The 13,472-nt window shown below is 36.0% G+C and overlaps 2 protein-coding genes across 4 annotated transcripts; one reads left to right on the top strand and one right to left on the bottom strand.

Moving 5' to 3' along the window:
- Positions 1-5,571: 5,571 nt before the first annotated feature.
- On the bottom strand, positions 5,572-9,440 carry LOC113040254 (uncharacterized). Of its 3 annotated transcripts, XM_026198593.1 has the most exons (6): positions 9,345-9,440; positions 9,035-9,217; positions 8,758-8,810; positions 8,298-8,480; positions 7,756-8,073; positions 5,572-6,206 (listed from the first exon to the last, which is right to left on the bottom strand). In XM_026198593.1, exons 4-6 carry the CDS (start codon positions 8,335-8,337, stop codon positions 5,881-5,883), a joined length of 684 nt encoding a protein of 227 aa, XP_026054378.1. In that variant the 5' UTR covers positions 8,338-8,480; positions 8,758-8,810; positions 9,035-9,217; positions 9,345-9,440; the 3' UTR covers positions 5,572-5,880. The 3 variants fall into 3 exon arrangements, with proteins under 3 accessions (XP_026054378.1, XP_026054379.1, XP_026054380.1); XM_026198594.1 differs by lacking the exon at positions 9,345-9,440 and having other exon boundaries at positions 9,035-9,230; XM_026198595.1 differs by lacking the exons at positions 8,758-8,810; positions 9,035-9,217; positions 9,345-9,440 and adding an exon at positions 8,608-8,728.
- Positions 9,441-9,875: 435 nt separating this feature from the next.
- On the top strand, positions 9,876-13,025 carry LOC113040255 (uncharacterized). The gene is made up of 6 exons (XM_026198596.1): positions 9,876-10,042; positions 10,244-10,296; positions 10,573-10,755; positions 10,980-11,297; positions 11,523-11,819; positions 12,753-13,025. The coding sequence occupies exons 3-6, from the start codon at positions 10,716-10,718 to the stop codon at positions 12,770-12,772; spliced, it is 675 nt and encodes a 224-aa protein (XP_026054381.1). The 5' UTR covers positions 9,876-10,042; positions 10,244-10,296; positions 10,573-10,715; the 3' UTR covers positions 12,773-13,025.
- Positions 13,026-13,472: the final 447 nt, after the last annotated feature.

Genomic DNA, 13,472 nt, shown 5'->3' with positions numbered 1-13,472 from the left:
GTAAGATCCTTTGTTTCAAAGTTTACAGCACGTTCTGATGCTGGTATGCTCTGCAGAACAGTGTTGTCATTTGACACAAACTTGTGAAGTCGAAGACTTCCCTTTATGCACAACTCCCGTGCTTCCTTTGCCAGCTGAATGGCCTTTTCCACCGTCTCTACACTTTGTGACTCCATCATCAACATAGAGTCCTCTTAAGATGAACTGAGCGGCTAATGGGTATGATTGACTATGCTCACTGGCTAGATATCTTAGTCCATAGTTTGCGCACCAGGCGAAGAAACCGCGCCGAAAAGATGCACTTTCATCCGATAATCTTGAAGCGCTGAATTTGTGTCTCCGTTTTTCCACCATAAGAAGCGCAGGTAATCTCGGTCATTTTCCTGGACATGAAACTGGTGAAAAATTTTTTCGATGTCACATATTACAGCTATAGGATGCCTTCTGAACCTAACAAGGACTCCGGTGAGATTGTTTATCATGTCTGGTCCTGGTAACAAATGTTCGTTGAGACTTGTGCCTTTGAATTTTGCGGAACAATCAAAAACGACACGTAGCTTGTCTGGCTTTTTTGGATGGTAGATGCCATGATGAGGTATGTACCACTTTTCGCCAACAGTTCCATCATCATTCACTGTTTCTACATCACCTCTTTCAATGATGTCATTCATGTAAGCAATGTAGTCTGTCTTATATTTCTAGTTTCTACAGAATTTCTTGTTCAAATGATTGAGTCTGACCTTGGCAAGCTCTCTGTTATCAGGTAAGTATGGCCGTTGTTTGAACGGAAGAGGCATTTCATAATGTCCTTGAGCATTTTTTTTATACCTTCTTTGAGTTTGTCTAGGAACACAATATCATCCTGAGAAATTGTCTTTTCATCTGCTGTGACATCCTTAAAGTCCGACTCGAGTACACGGATGGCATCCATAGGTGTCAAAGCTGGAATCTCCTTTGTGGCTATTCTGTGACACAGACTGACTGATGTTGATCCGTTGATACCTGGTGTGGAGCAGCCCACAACACTCCATCCTAAGTCAGTTAGAATAGCATAAGGTTCATCATCTTTTCCTAGTATAACTTGCCTGGGAGCTAGCACTCTGTGGCAGTTGTAGCCAATAAGTAAACCTACTTCACAGCTGAGAAGAGGTGACATTTCGTCTGTGATTACCTTCAAGTGACTCCAGTTCTTTGCCGTTTCCTGTGTTGGTATGTGATCACGATTTACAGGAATACACTCCTTGGTGTATACTGGAGGCAAATTGATATGTACTGATGAATTGTACCCTCTCACACGAAGATCAGACACTCTTTTACTTTTAATTATCATACTATCTCCCATCATGGTGGTAAGTTTGAGTTTTATTGGCTGAGAATCCACTTGCAGTGTATTACTCACTTCTTCATCAATGAAAGTGGTGTCACTCTGAGTGTCTAACAAAGCATAGACAAGCTGTTCATTGGATGGATTTTTGATGGACGACACCCACACAGGTACAATCATGGATGTAATGACTGAACGACCTTGTCTTGTGTTATTAAGTGATATGGCATCTGTAATCTCACTCTCACGTGCATGCTCCATGCTAACCGTTGGTTGCTTTCTGTTTCCGTTATTCTCATAGTTGTAGTCATGAAGACATGTGGGATGTCGCAGTTTGCATACATCACATGTGTGGCGATGCCGACAATCCTTAGCACAGTGACCTGGTTTCATACACCCAAAACAGAGTTTGTTGTCTTTGACATAGGACCTTCTGTCTTTCAGAGACTTTACCATGAATTCTGGGCACTTACAGAGTGGATGGCTGTCATCTTGACACAACATGCATGGTGTTTTTAACTGTCCTTTAGCCATTGTCTGTTTGTCACTGTTTTCTGTTGTTTGTGTTTTGAAGACAATCGCCTTGTTTCTTTTGGTTTCATTTAAGATTCTTCTCTCATGAGGTGACTCGCATGAATGAAGAGCATGTAGAGAAGTGATAGGATTACACACTATTTCTGCTTCAGTTGACATGAATTTTACAAAGTCTTGAAAGCTTGGAAATTCCTTGCCATCCATAAGTGATGTTGTGACTTGGCGGTTCCACCTGGAGGCTGCCCAGTCAGGAAGTTTCTGTACCAGCTTTTGATTCTCTTCACAGTCGTTTAATATTTCCAGGCCTTTAACATGAGGTATGGCTTGCAGGCAGGCATTTAAGAAGTCTGAAAATGTTCTCAGGCCTTCTGCATCTTTGGATGATATTCTTGGCCACTTTGACAGCTTTTCACGGAATGCTCTTTGAATGACAAATGGCTGCCCGTATCTTTGGTTAAGCTTGTTCCAAGCATCTTTGTACGCTTCTTCATCATTACGATAAAAGGTGCCTTCAAGATATTTGTGTGCTGAGCCACTGACATACTTTTTCAAATAATAGAGTTTATCAGCTGCAGAGATGCCTTTTCTATCTATAAGTGACATAAATGAGGCTTTCCAGTCCACAAACTGAATTGGGTCTCCATTGAACACTGAAGGCTCGGGTATGGGTAACCTGTTGATGGCTATGCTGTCCTGAACTGCCTGAGCAAGATGGGACACTTCACTGAGAGGTGTTGACTGAACAACACTGCAATGATGTAACATTTCATTTCTCTGCCCTTGATGATCATTCGGTATTGACTGACTTCTTGTCTCTTGTTTTATTTCTTCATCATAGGATTTTATTCTGGCTCGAGCAACCTCTATATCCTTTTCTACCTGCAGCCGTTCCAGTTCAAACTTTTGAGTTTCTAACTCTCTTCTGAGTTGCTCTTCTAAAGTTCTTATTTTTTCCTTTTGTTGCCTTTCTGTTTGCATCATCTTATATTCAGCCTCTTTTGCAGCCAGTTCTGCTGCAGCATCTGCACGTTTGCTTGTTGCACTAGAGGATCTGGAATGGCTACTGACACTTGTTTTTGAAGCACTGGAACCATATATAGAGCGAGCATAACTATGTGCTAAAAGTTCACGCAGCCTGCCCCTTTCTCTTTCTGCATCAAATTCGCCATCTACAATTGCCATTCTTTCAAGCACTATTTTGATTATGTCATTGGTCACAGCTTCACATGCATCAATTTTTCGTCTTAAATCTGCAGTAGGTGTAACATGTTCCCTTATGTCACTGAAGAGTTTCAAAATATTATTTTTTTTGTCCTCAATAGAGTCAGCCATTTCAGCCAGCTGTTTATCAGTTATGTCAGTTTTTAAGCTCTGTCTTGCTTTACGAGCTTCTATCTTCCATTGCTCATACAAAGTGTTTAATCTTTTTTCTTTCTTACAGCATTCATCTTTCTGATAAGCAAGCATTTTCTCCGTGGGCATATGCGGACGTTCTGAACGTCGAGTGAGTTCTTTACTGTCTTGCTTTTGACACTGAGATTCAGGTTTATCTTTATCCTTATTTTTAACTGCTTCATTTTATCCTTTTCACCTTCAATATCCGTCTGAAGCAGGCTTTCAGAATCCGGTTCGTCCGTATCCATTTCCATAGTGAACTCGTTGACTACAGCGACTCTGCTCCGTAGACCATCACGCTGATTCCGACGTGCAGCAATCCGTCACATTGCCATCGTGAGCATGCACGTGCATCGAGGATCTTAACCAGCGAAGGTAAAGCTCTTACTGTAGCAGACCCCGCCCGAATGATGGCCCAAGCTTTACTGATGTTAATGAAGTTTATTGAGTCCGTTTTCACTCAAAAATCACCGTAAGACTCCAAGAATCACCGTAAGAGCTAAACCAACAAAGTACAAGAAGCGCGAATTACAGACTAGTTCAAACCTCTATCATTAGCATACAGTGAATTACACAAAACAGTCATTACAACAAACAGTTATCAAATATATACAGACCTTATGCATTTTCGGGGGGTGCTTAAAGTTGCAAACGTTATCTGCGACACAACTCTGATGAACTTGAACTGCGTGCTCTCCCTTTCCTTCCCTGTAGACTACAACACCCGTCAAAATAAAAGTCCCTCTTTAGTAAGACAGATAATGCATTTCTTAAAACCCATTTAAACTCACAGAAAGTCTGTTACAGATATGATTTGATGTGTTTCAATTGGATACGTAATTGGCAAAATACATATCTACCTGACTGTTAATAAATTGTTACATTTTGATTCTATTCTGTCTTACTCTGTAATTATTGACTAGTAGATTATGTTGTATCCTTGTTAGCAACATGAGCACCCGACTGAACAAGTTAATATAAAAATAAAGAGTTAACTAGAATAATCAAATGTCAGAAGAATATTAATTGAACAGGCATACAACCAATTTGCATTTCAACCTAAATTCGAGGTCCTAAGAAAATGGAGTCAGATTAAATTATAAAATGGAGTCAGATTTCAGTTTAACCTAAACTGAATAACTTTACGCGCTGAAAGACAGAACACGCAGGAAACCTTCATCCAGCACCGGATACCTTCCTTGGGCCGAGTTCCTGGACCTTACAAGTTCAATCCTTTTCTTATTAGAAGTGTTGAGGGAAAGCTTTTTGCATTTCACATATAGACCCATTTTTAGAAAGGGTCGACACACCCATTGTTAGACCGGAGACCGTAGAAATCTGGTGGGGGGAGAATTAACCGGGAAACATGGCTTTTCAGGGACAATACGGTGACAGTGTAGATCAGGAGATCATGGAAATTCAAGCATTACAAATAAAAGACACACTTCTTAGTTTAAACAATAAAGGATTCAATATTAAATGGAAAAAACAACAATATTATAGCCTAGTTTTTGGCAGAGGGAAAAAAATTGGCATCTAAATCAAAATATATAAAAATCCTGACTGCCATCATCTACCTTCTTCGTAAAAATGACCTCGAGACAGCCGAAAACAAATGCACAATAACAAGCATCAAAGAAATTGAAAAAGCACGCTCTCAAGAATTGCAAGAGCTAAGAGCACATTTTGAGGCATTTACATTCAAAAGACATGGTTGGGCAATAATTTGAGACGTTAGTCTGTCTTTTTGATTTTGAAGTTTTGTGTCAGTGTTCCAATTACAAAATGGTTTTCACTGAATACATTTTGATATTTTAAGCTTTCAAATGGTATATAACTTATGATGATGACTAAAACATGACATGAAAAAGGCAATGCAATAAAGACTTTTTGTGACAAAGGTCAGAACTCCTGTTATGATGTACATTTTTCATATTGATGCACTCATGTCATAAATCTATTTAGGAGTCTGATACCTTTCCAATGATATCTAGTTTGTCATGATTACATCAGGATTTAATTGTAATATAGTGAAGTAAACTTAAGAAACAAGTTTATCCCAAAATTTACAGGTGTAGAAATCATTTTCTCAGTGAGCAGGAATCTGCAATCACTTTACAATAGCCTAATAGAATAAAAAAAAGCATTATATTACCTGATTCATTACAGTAGGTTTGCAATACATAATATTTGTAAAGCAGAATGATTTGCACTGTAAAAAAATGTATATACAAACACAACAGAAGTAAAAAGAAAAAAAAGAGGAAAACTAAAATGTATACTTTATTTAATTAAAAGCATTTTAATTTGATAAAATTAAAGAATAATTAATTAAAGCATATTTTCTCATAAATTATTTTTACCCAAAGGATTGTGAAATAATATCTCCATTGGTTCAAAATCATCTCTACTTTTCTGAGAATCTGATCAATCGTCTGATGGTGAAGTCTGTTCTCTCTTCTGTTGAAGACTTCTGGATCTGATGTCATAAACCAGCACAGCAACAGCAGCCACGCCCACCAGAGCAGAGACAGCCAATCGGATCACAGCTTCAGTAGAACCACAGTGGAAACAATCTTATAAGAGGAAAAATTACCGTCATAAAACAAAGACATTTGATTAATATACTATGTAGAAAAATGTAATGCCGCTGACAAACCTAAACATGGTTGACAGAGTTGAGTGATGTTGAGATGTGTGGTCTGGTTTCTGATGGGATTGTTGATCACACAGCTGTAGTTGTTTTTCTCCTGATATTCCACCTCCAGAGGTAGAGAGAGACTGATACTGATATTAGACTCACTGATGCTGGACAATAAACTGTTTCCTTTGTACCAGGAGAGAGTCACATCACTCACATTCACCACTGAACACAACAGTAAACAATTCTGCTGTGATGAAGATGATGATGAGGATGAACAGTCTCTGCTGATGACGGTAACAGGCAGATTAGCTGGAAAACATGAGAGAATATAGATAATGGGTATGACATATGAGGGACCAGGACTGATCAAAAATAGAGCATTTGAAAATCTGATATTGAAAGTATTGTAGGGGAGAGCAGGGGCGAAAGTACCATTTTTCAGAAAAACATAATTTTAAAAGATAATGTTGTATACAGAGATATATTTCTGCTGTGGTCAGTAACTCAGAAGTGTGGTCTAACAATACCAGGTGGTATTTTGTAGAAATGCAGAAAGACTTCAGTATAATTTCACTTTGAACACAAGTTGCACATTGTTACTTTCAACCCCATCGGTTGGTACAAAAGTAACACACAGGTGGGTCAAAAGTAACACAACAATATAAGCTAGATTTTTTTCTGTTAGTCTTATTTTTCTTAAGTATACATGATTGTGACCTTGTTAATAAATAACTGCAAACAGATTTTGTCCTTTATCTTTGCAAAAAAATTATTAAATTACATTTTCATATTTTCATTTTAAATTTAAGTTTAAGTTTCATCAGATGTCTAAAAACTTGACTGTATTTTTTTATTGTAAATTTCAATGTATTTTTATATAATAATAAAAAAATTCTACAGAATGCACAATATAAAATTGTAATTACAGTAGCATAATAAAAAAACCTCTAAACATAATGTAACTAGGCCTATTTATGTTTCCATCCAGTTGTTTTTATGCATGAATTGAAAATGTGCATTAAAACATCTGGAAACACTGCAAATTCACAGGTGGAGGTGTAAAGGCTAAGATATGGCTAAAACCTAAATATAAATGTGATGTAGCAGCTGCCCAGAGAGAGATGTTCCTGTATGTCCTGAAACACCCTCTCAAAAACATCTGGATAAAACCAGACCTCTGTCTGTCTTTCTGACCCTCACTAAAACATATTCTTTTGGTATAATATGACATTAACATTTGTAAGAAATGATGCAAGACACAGAAATTACAGAATAGCATGTACCGGAACAAAATAAACACTTTCTGTGACTGTAGCGGGACAAAAGTAACAACTGTTACTTTCGTCGCAACAGGAACTCCTGACGTTTAAACCTAGTATATATATTAGTATAGATTGATCATTACTTTGACACATGAAACAAGAAAAACAACACGACTAATAAAAAAAAATTACCGCTTCAACAATTTACTTTTTGTACTCGAAAACAGTTTTACGGACCTAACTTCCGGAAACGATGAGGAAATCACATGATATTTCTCAGCTCCATCAAGGATTGCATGCTGAACATGCTGTCATAGCTGGGAATGCAAATGCAGAAAGAGGCTCGGAGAAAATCGCTTTGTTACTTTCGTCCCGTGTTACTTTCGCCCCGGTTCTCCCCTATACTTGTTTAAGAAGGAGACAACTGTAACTATTGAGTATGTAGCTAAATCCAAACATAAAGAGAGGGGTTGCATAAATGCTAGCTTATGTAATTAGCCTTAATAAGACAAGTCATACAGATTTAAAAATTGATTAAAATACTTATTTTCTTGCAGAAACACTCATAGCAACAAACAGAATAATATCCTACTCACCGTAGACAGCGAGACTGAAGATGTTGAATGGAGTCTCTGATGTTCTGTTGAATACTGTATATTCTCCAGAGTCTGTGGTTCTGGTGTTTGTGATGATCAGAGATCCAGTCTGATCCAGCTTCAGTCTGTCTCTGAATCTCCCATCAGCACTACCTTCATAAAACCTGCTCTTACTGTCCTTCCCGTAGGTTTTAGCTATCATAATGGTGTTAAATTTCCACGTTATCTCCTTGTCTCTCTGTATTTCAGTAAGATTTAGACTCACTGATTCTCCCTCCGTCACTGACACGGACTTCACTGAATCAACTCCAAACACACCTGATGAAAAAACAGAATTACTCAGTATTTTGAGATTATGTACAAGATTTGTAGTTTTTGTCATTTTAAAACTATCTTCATTCTTCACAGAAGTATTTAAGTATGTTTAGTCTGATAAAATACATTAAAATATTAAAGGCAAAATGAATGATGGCAACTATAAAGAACAAAATGATCTGTATGTAGACGAAAGATAATATAAGGAGAACTGATGCCATATTTACCAGCCAGACTCCATGAGAACAAAAAGTAGAAAATAAACATTTTTTTCAGCAGATCTCCTAACAGTTACACAGCAGAAATATTACAATGATCAGGTCCTGACACTCTTGAAATATTGAATGCAGCTGTTGTTCTGTAGAGAAACTCTGCAGTGAGTGTGAATAAACTCCTCCAGTAGCTCCTCCCTTCACAAACAGACCTATTTCATTAATTATTTCCGTTTGAGAACAGTTAATAATGACAATGTATTTCAGACTTATAATCATTTTACATTGGGTTTCTTAAAAAATAAAAATAAAATAATAATTTTACATTATTTTGTTTAGTTGGGGCTCCTTTCTTAAATTGATCTAATCTGTTATTTCAGTCCTTTTTGAATTTATGAGTTTCTGATTTTATATTGATGACATGTTAGTAAAGCAACTCCTCGTCTCTCTGTATTTCAGTAAGATTTAGACTCACTGATTCTCCCTCCATCACTGACACGGACTTCACTGAATCAACTCCAAACACACCTGATGAAAAAACAGAATTACTCAGTATTTTGAGATTATGTACAAGATTTGTAGTTTTTGTCATTTTAAAACTATCTTCATTCTTCACAGAAGTATTTAAGTATGTTTAGTCTGATAAAATACATTAAAATATTAAAGGCAAAATGAATGATGGCAACTATAAAGAACAAAATGATCTGTATGTAGACGAAAGATAATATAAGGAGAACTGATGCCATATTTACCAGCCAGACTCCATGAGAACAAAAAGTAGAAAATAAACATTTTTTTCAGCAGATCTCCTAACAGTTACACAGCAGAAATATTACAATGATCAGGTCCTGACACTCTTGAAATATTGAATGCAGCTGTTGTTCTGTAGAGAAACTCTGCAGTGAGTGTGAATAAACTCCTCCAGTAGCTCCTCCCTTCACAAACAGACCTATTTCATTAATTATTTCCGTTTGAGAACAGTTAATAATGACAATGTATTTCAGACTTATAATCATTTTACATTGGGTTTCTTAAAAAATAAAAATAAAATAATAATTTTACATTATTTTGTTTAGTTGGGGCTCCTTTCTTAAATTGATCTAATCTGTTATTTCAGTCCTTTTTGAATTTATGAGTTTCTGATTTTATATTGATGACATGTTAGTAAAGCAATTTTGGGAGTGTGATTTCTTCCAGATTTTCAGCACGATTGAAAATGTGATGTGATTTTGATTGTGTGACAGTTTAATTGACAAAAAGTTAATAACTTTTTACACTAATTACACTTTAGACAGACATTGTCTGTTTGTGCTCATTTAATGAAAACATTTCCAAAGAAAGTCACAGCAGAAAGTCTCACAGCAGTCTCCCTGTGTTTTTCTGACAAGAAAAAGAAAAAGAAAGAAAAAAAGCTAAAAAGGAAAAGATTAAGAAATAAGATTTTTACTTCATTTTTTATTTAATAATGGAAAAGGTTTAAATATTGTTTTTTTAGAAAGCGTTCAGCTTCTCTTTCCCTCGTTCTGTAGGTCAAACGGTCTGATCTGGAGAAGTCATATTGAGTCGGTGAAGGGAGGAGCTGCTGGAGGAGTTTCTTCACTCACTGCAGATCTTCACTAAACTACTTCACTTCAGACCGACAGCTTCACTGGCTTTATGAACAATTCAAGGTTTACTATCACAGTTCTGTTGTGAAGCTGCCGTGCAAACTGCTGAAGAAATGATCATTTACATTTATTTGTTTTCATGGAGTCTGGCTGGTGAGGATCTGCATGACTTCAAATATAATTCTGTTATTTATTATTCCATCATTCATTTTGCCTTTGATATTTACAAGTTTTTATCAGACTAAACTTACTTAAATACTTCTGTGAAGAATGATGATAATAGTTTTAAAATGACAAAAACTACAAATTTTGTACATAATCTCCAAATACTGAGTAATTCTGTTTTTTCATCAGGTGTGTTTGGAGTTGATTCAGTGAAGTCCGTGTCAGTGATGGAGGGAGAATCAGTGAGTCTAAATCTTACTGAAATACAGAGAGACGAGGAGTTGCTTTACTAACATGTCATCAATATAAAATCAGAAACTCATAAATTCAAAAAGGACTGAAATAACAGATTAGATCAATTTAAGAAAGGAGCCCCAACTAAACAAAATAATGTAAAATTATTATTTTATTTTTATTTTTAAGAAACCCAATGTAAAATGATTATAAGTCTGAAATACATTGTCATTATTAACTGTTCTCAAACGGAAATAATTAATGAAATAGGTCTGTTTGTGAAGGGAGGAGCTACTGGAGGAGTTTATTCACACTCACTGCAGAGTTTCTCTACAGAACAACAGCTGCATTCAATATTTCAAGAGTGTCAGGACCTGATCATTGTAATATTTCTGCTGTGTAACTGTTAGGAGATCTGCTGAAAAAAATGTTTATTTTCTACTTTTTGTTCTCATGGAGTCTGGCTGGTAAATATGGCATCAGTTCTCCTTATATTATCTTTCGTCTACATACAGATCATTTTGTTCTTTATAGTTGCCATCATTCATTTTGCCTTTAATATTTTAATGTATTTTATCAGACTAAACATACTTAAATACTTCTGTGAAGAATGAAGATAGTTTTAAAATGACAAAAACTACAAATCTTGTACATAATCTCAAAATACTGAGTAATTCTGTTTTTTCATCAGGTGTGTTTGGAGTTGATTCAGTGAAGTCCGTGTCAGTGACGGAGGGAGAATCAGTGAGTCTAAATCTTACTGAAATACAGAGAGACGAGGAGATGACGTGGAAATTTAACAACATTATGATAGCTAAAACCTACGGGAAGGACAGTAAGAGCAGGTTTTATGAAGGTAGTGCTGATGGGAGATTCAGAGACAGACTGAAGCTGGATCAGACTGGATCTCTGATCATCACAAACACCAGAACCACAGACTCTGGAGAATATACAGTATTCAACAGAACATCAGAGACTCCATTCAACATCTTCAGTCTCGCTGTCTACGGTGAGTACAGAATTACTTTAGACACATCTTCTGACAATAATCTCTTTCAGAATTATTACGAATATTGTCAAACAATAGACAATCCTGTGATGATAGATTAATATTCATGTGCATTTGATATATTTATAGATATCTTAACTTTATTTACATCTGAAATATCAAATGACTGACAATTATCCCATTATTTTATTATACTGAATTGTATTTATCCCCTCATGTTTTCAGCTCCTCTGTCTGTTCCTGTCATCACCAGAGACTCTTCTCAAAATTCATCATCATCATCATCATCATCATCTTCATCATCATGTTCATTTCTGTGTTCAGCTGTGAATGTGAGTGATGTAACTCTCTCCTGGTACAAAGGAAACAGTTTATTGTCCAGCATCAGTGTGTCTGATCTCAGCAGAAGTCTTTCTTTACATCTGGAGTGTCTGGATGATTTCTACAGCTGTGTGGTGAACAATCCCATCAGAAACCAGACCACACATCTCAACAACACTGAACTCTGTCAGACATGTTCAGGTATGTCTGTGATAATATTTAGTGTTTATGAACACATTCACTCACACTAATGTCTGTCTCCTTCAGATCCTCCAGACTCTGTTTCTCTGATAGTGTGGATCTCTGCTGCTGCTGGTTTTCTGTTGATTGTAGCTGCTGTCTGGATCTTCTGCATCTGCAGGAAACACAGAAAAACAGACAAAGAAGGCAAGTATTGCCTATTGCATGTGTGTGCATAATAATTTAAAACAATACTCAAATATCAGTTCATTGATAATTTTGTTTCTGTTATATTTTCTTACAGTTCAGACCCATGACAAAGAAATCACTTACGCTGATCCAACATTTTACAAAAGACATAAATCAGTAAGAAAATATATTTCTGCTACTTTTATATTGTAGGGTCACACAAGTCCATCAGAGACTTTACAATATTGCCTCATCACAAACTCCAACATCATCCAAGACTCATCTATTCCCTCCAAAATGGGAAATTATATTATAGGCAAATTATAGGCCAATTTTAACCTAATTAAAATATCAAATAAAAAAAGAGAGAAATTCTGAAATATTCCCTCCATATGTAACACGATCTCATGGCAGTTCATGAGTAAATCATGTTCTGATGAATTGTTTGGTAATTTGTATATATTTGTGAAATCAAATTTTTCTGACGAAACAAGTTACTGTATGTTAAAAAATACTGTTTGTAGATCAGCAAAATGCTTTTTATTTAAACATGCTTTGTTTAGCCCCGTTAAAACTATAATCCGATTGTATATATATATATATGTATATATATATATATGTATATATATATATATATATATATATATATATATATATATATATATATATATATATATATTACTGTATATTTGTCAAGAAGAGGACATATTAAGTTTGATAAATAAGTTGATAAATAAGTCAGTGGATGTTTGTGTTTTCTTTCAGAGAGCTACAGAGCAGGATAATGTGGTGTACGCAGGAGTCTCAAGACGTTGATCAACTCTTGAACAAAATGTGATTCTGTTTTATTGATTACTAACTTTATCCCAAACACAGAGACAGGAGACAGAATCACATGTTCTTTGTCAATAGAGATAAATGCCCATTAAATGTCATTTTGTCATAGTTACACATATATTTGAAAAAAGATTACTGTTATTATTTCACTCTATGCCAGAATATTTTTGTGAGTTTGCCTGTCTGTGCTCTCTCTCTCTCTCTCTCTCTACTCTTGGTAGTCTTACCTCTCTCTATCTCAATGTCTACACACATCCGCACTCTTGTATATTTCCTCATGAGTTCAGATGTTCAGAACAGGACGGGGGCTATAGGCCCGAAGGTTATTGAGTTTGGTCTTTGCCAGATGTGCTCCTAATATGGTCAGAACTTCCTGTTCATATTCCCATTTTATATAACATACAGATCTAATCTTTATCATACGGGATCTAGAAGTAGCAGGAAGAAAAACCCTTTGTTTGCTAGACATTCCTATTTGTAGTGTACAGTTGGTGATCCCCTACACCACCCCTGACAGTGTATCTGTATATGCTACTGATGTAATAATAAACTTTGAAGAAGTTTTGAACAGAAAATTGGCTTCATGTTCATAATTCTTTCCATGGGCCCATGCACGGACTGAGAATAGTCAGACAGCATTGATAAAGA

The sequence above is a fragment of the Carassius auratus genome, chromosome 22 (assembly GCF_003368295.1).
Source record: "Carassius auratus strain Wakin chromosome 22, ASM336829v1, whole genome shotgun sequence".
NCBI classification, from domain to species: domain Eukaryota; kingdom Metazoa; phylum Chordata; class Actinopteri; order Cypriniformes; family Cyprinidae; genus Carassius; species Carassius auratus.
Note: the sequence above shows the minus strand (reverse complement) of the source record. Positions and strands in the feature narration are given on the sequence as shown.

What these genes read in the sequence shown, in the direction of transcription:
- LOC113040254 (XM_026198593.1), bottom strand. Translation starts at nt 8,337, where the DNA reads ATGTTTATTTTCTACTTTTTGTTCTCATGGAGTCTGGCTG. An exon ending in GTTCTCATGGAGTCTGGCTG is followed by an intron (nt 8,074 to 8,297) that starts GTAAATATGGCA and finishes TTTTTTCATCAG; the next exon opens with GTGTGTTTGGAGTTGATTCA. An exon ending in CTTCAGTCTCGCTGTCTACG is followed by an intron (nt 6,207 to 7,755) that starts GTGAGTAGGATA and finishes CATGTTTTCCAG; the next exon opens with CTAATCTGCCTGTTACCGTC.
- LOC113040255 (XM_026198596.1), top strand. Translation starts at nt 10,716, where the DNA reads ATGTTTATTTTCTACTTTTTGTTCTCATGGAGTCTGGCTG. An exon ending in GTTCTCATGGAGTCTGGCTG is followed by an intron (nt 10,756 to 10,979) that starts GTAAATATGGCA and finishes TTTTTTCATCAG; the next exon opens with GTGTGTTTGGAGTTGATTCA. An exon ending in ACTCTGTCAGACATGTTCAG is followed by an intron (nt 11,820 to 12,752) that starts GTATGTCTGTGA and finishes GTTTTCTTTCAG; the next exon opens with AGAGCTACAGAGCAGGATAA.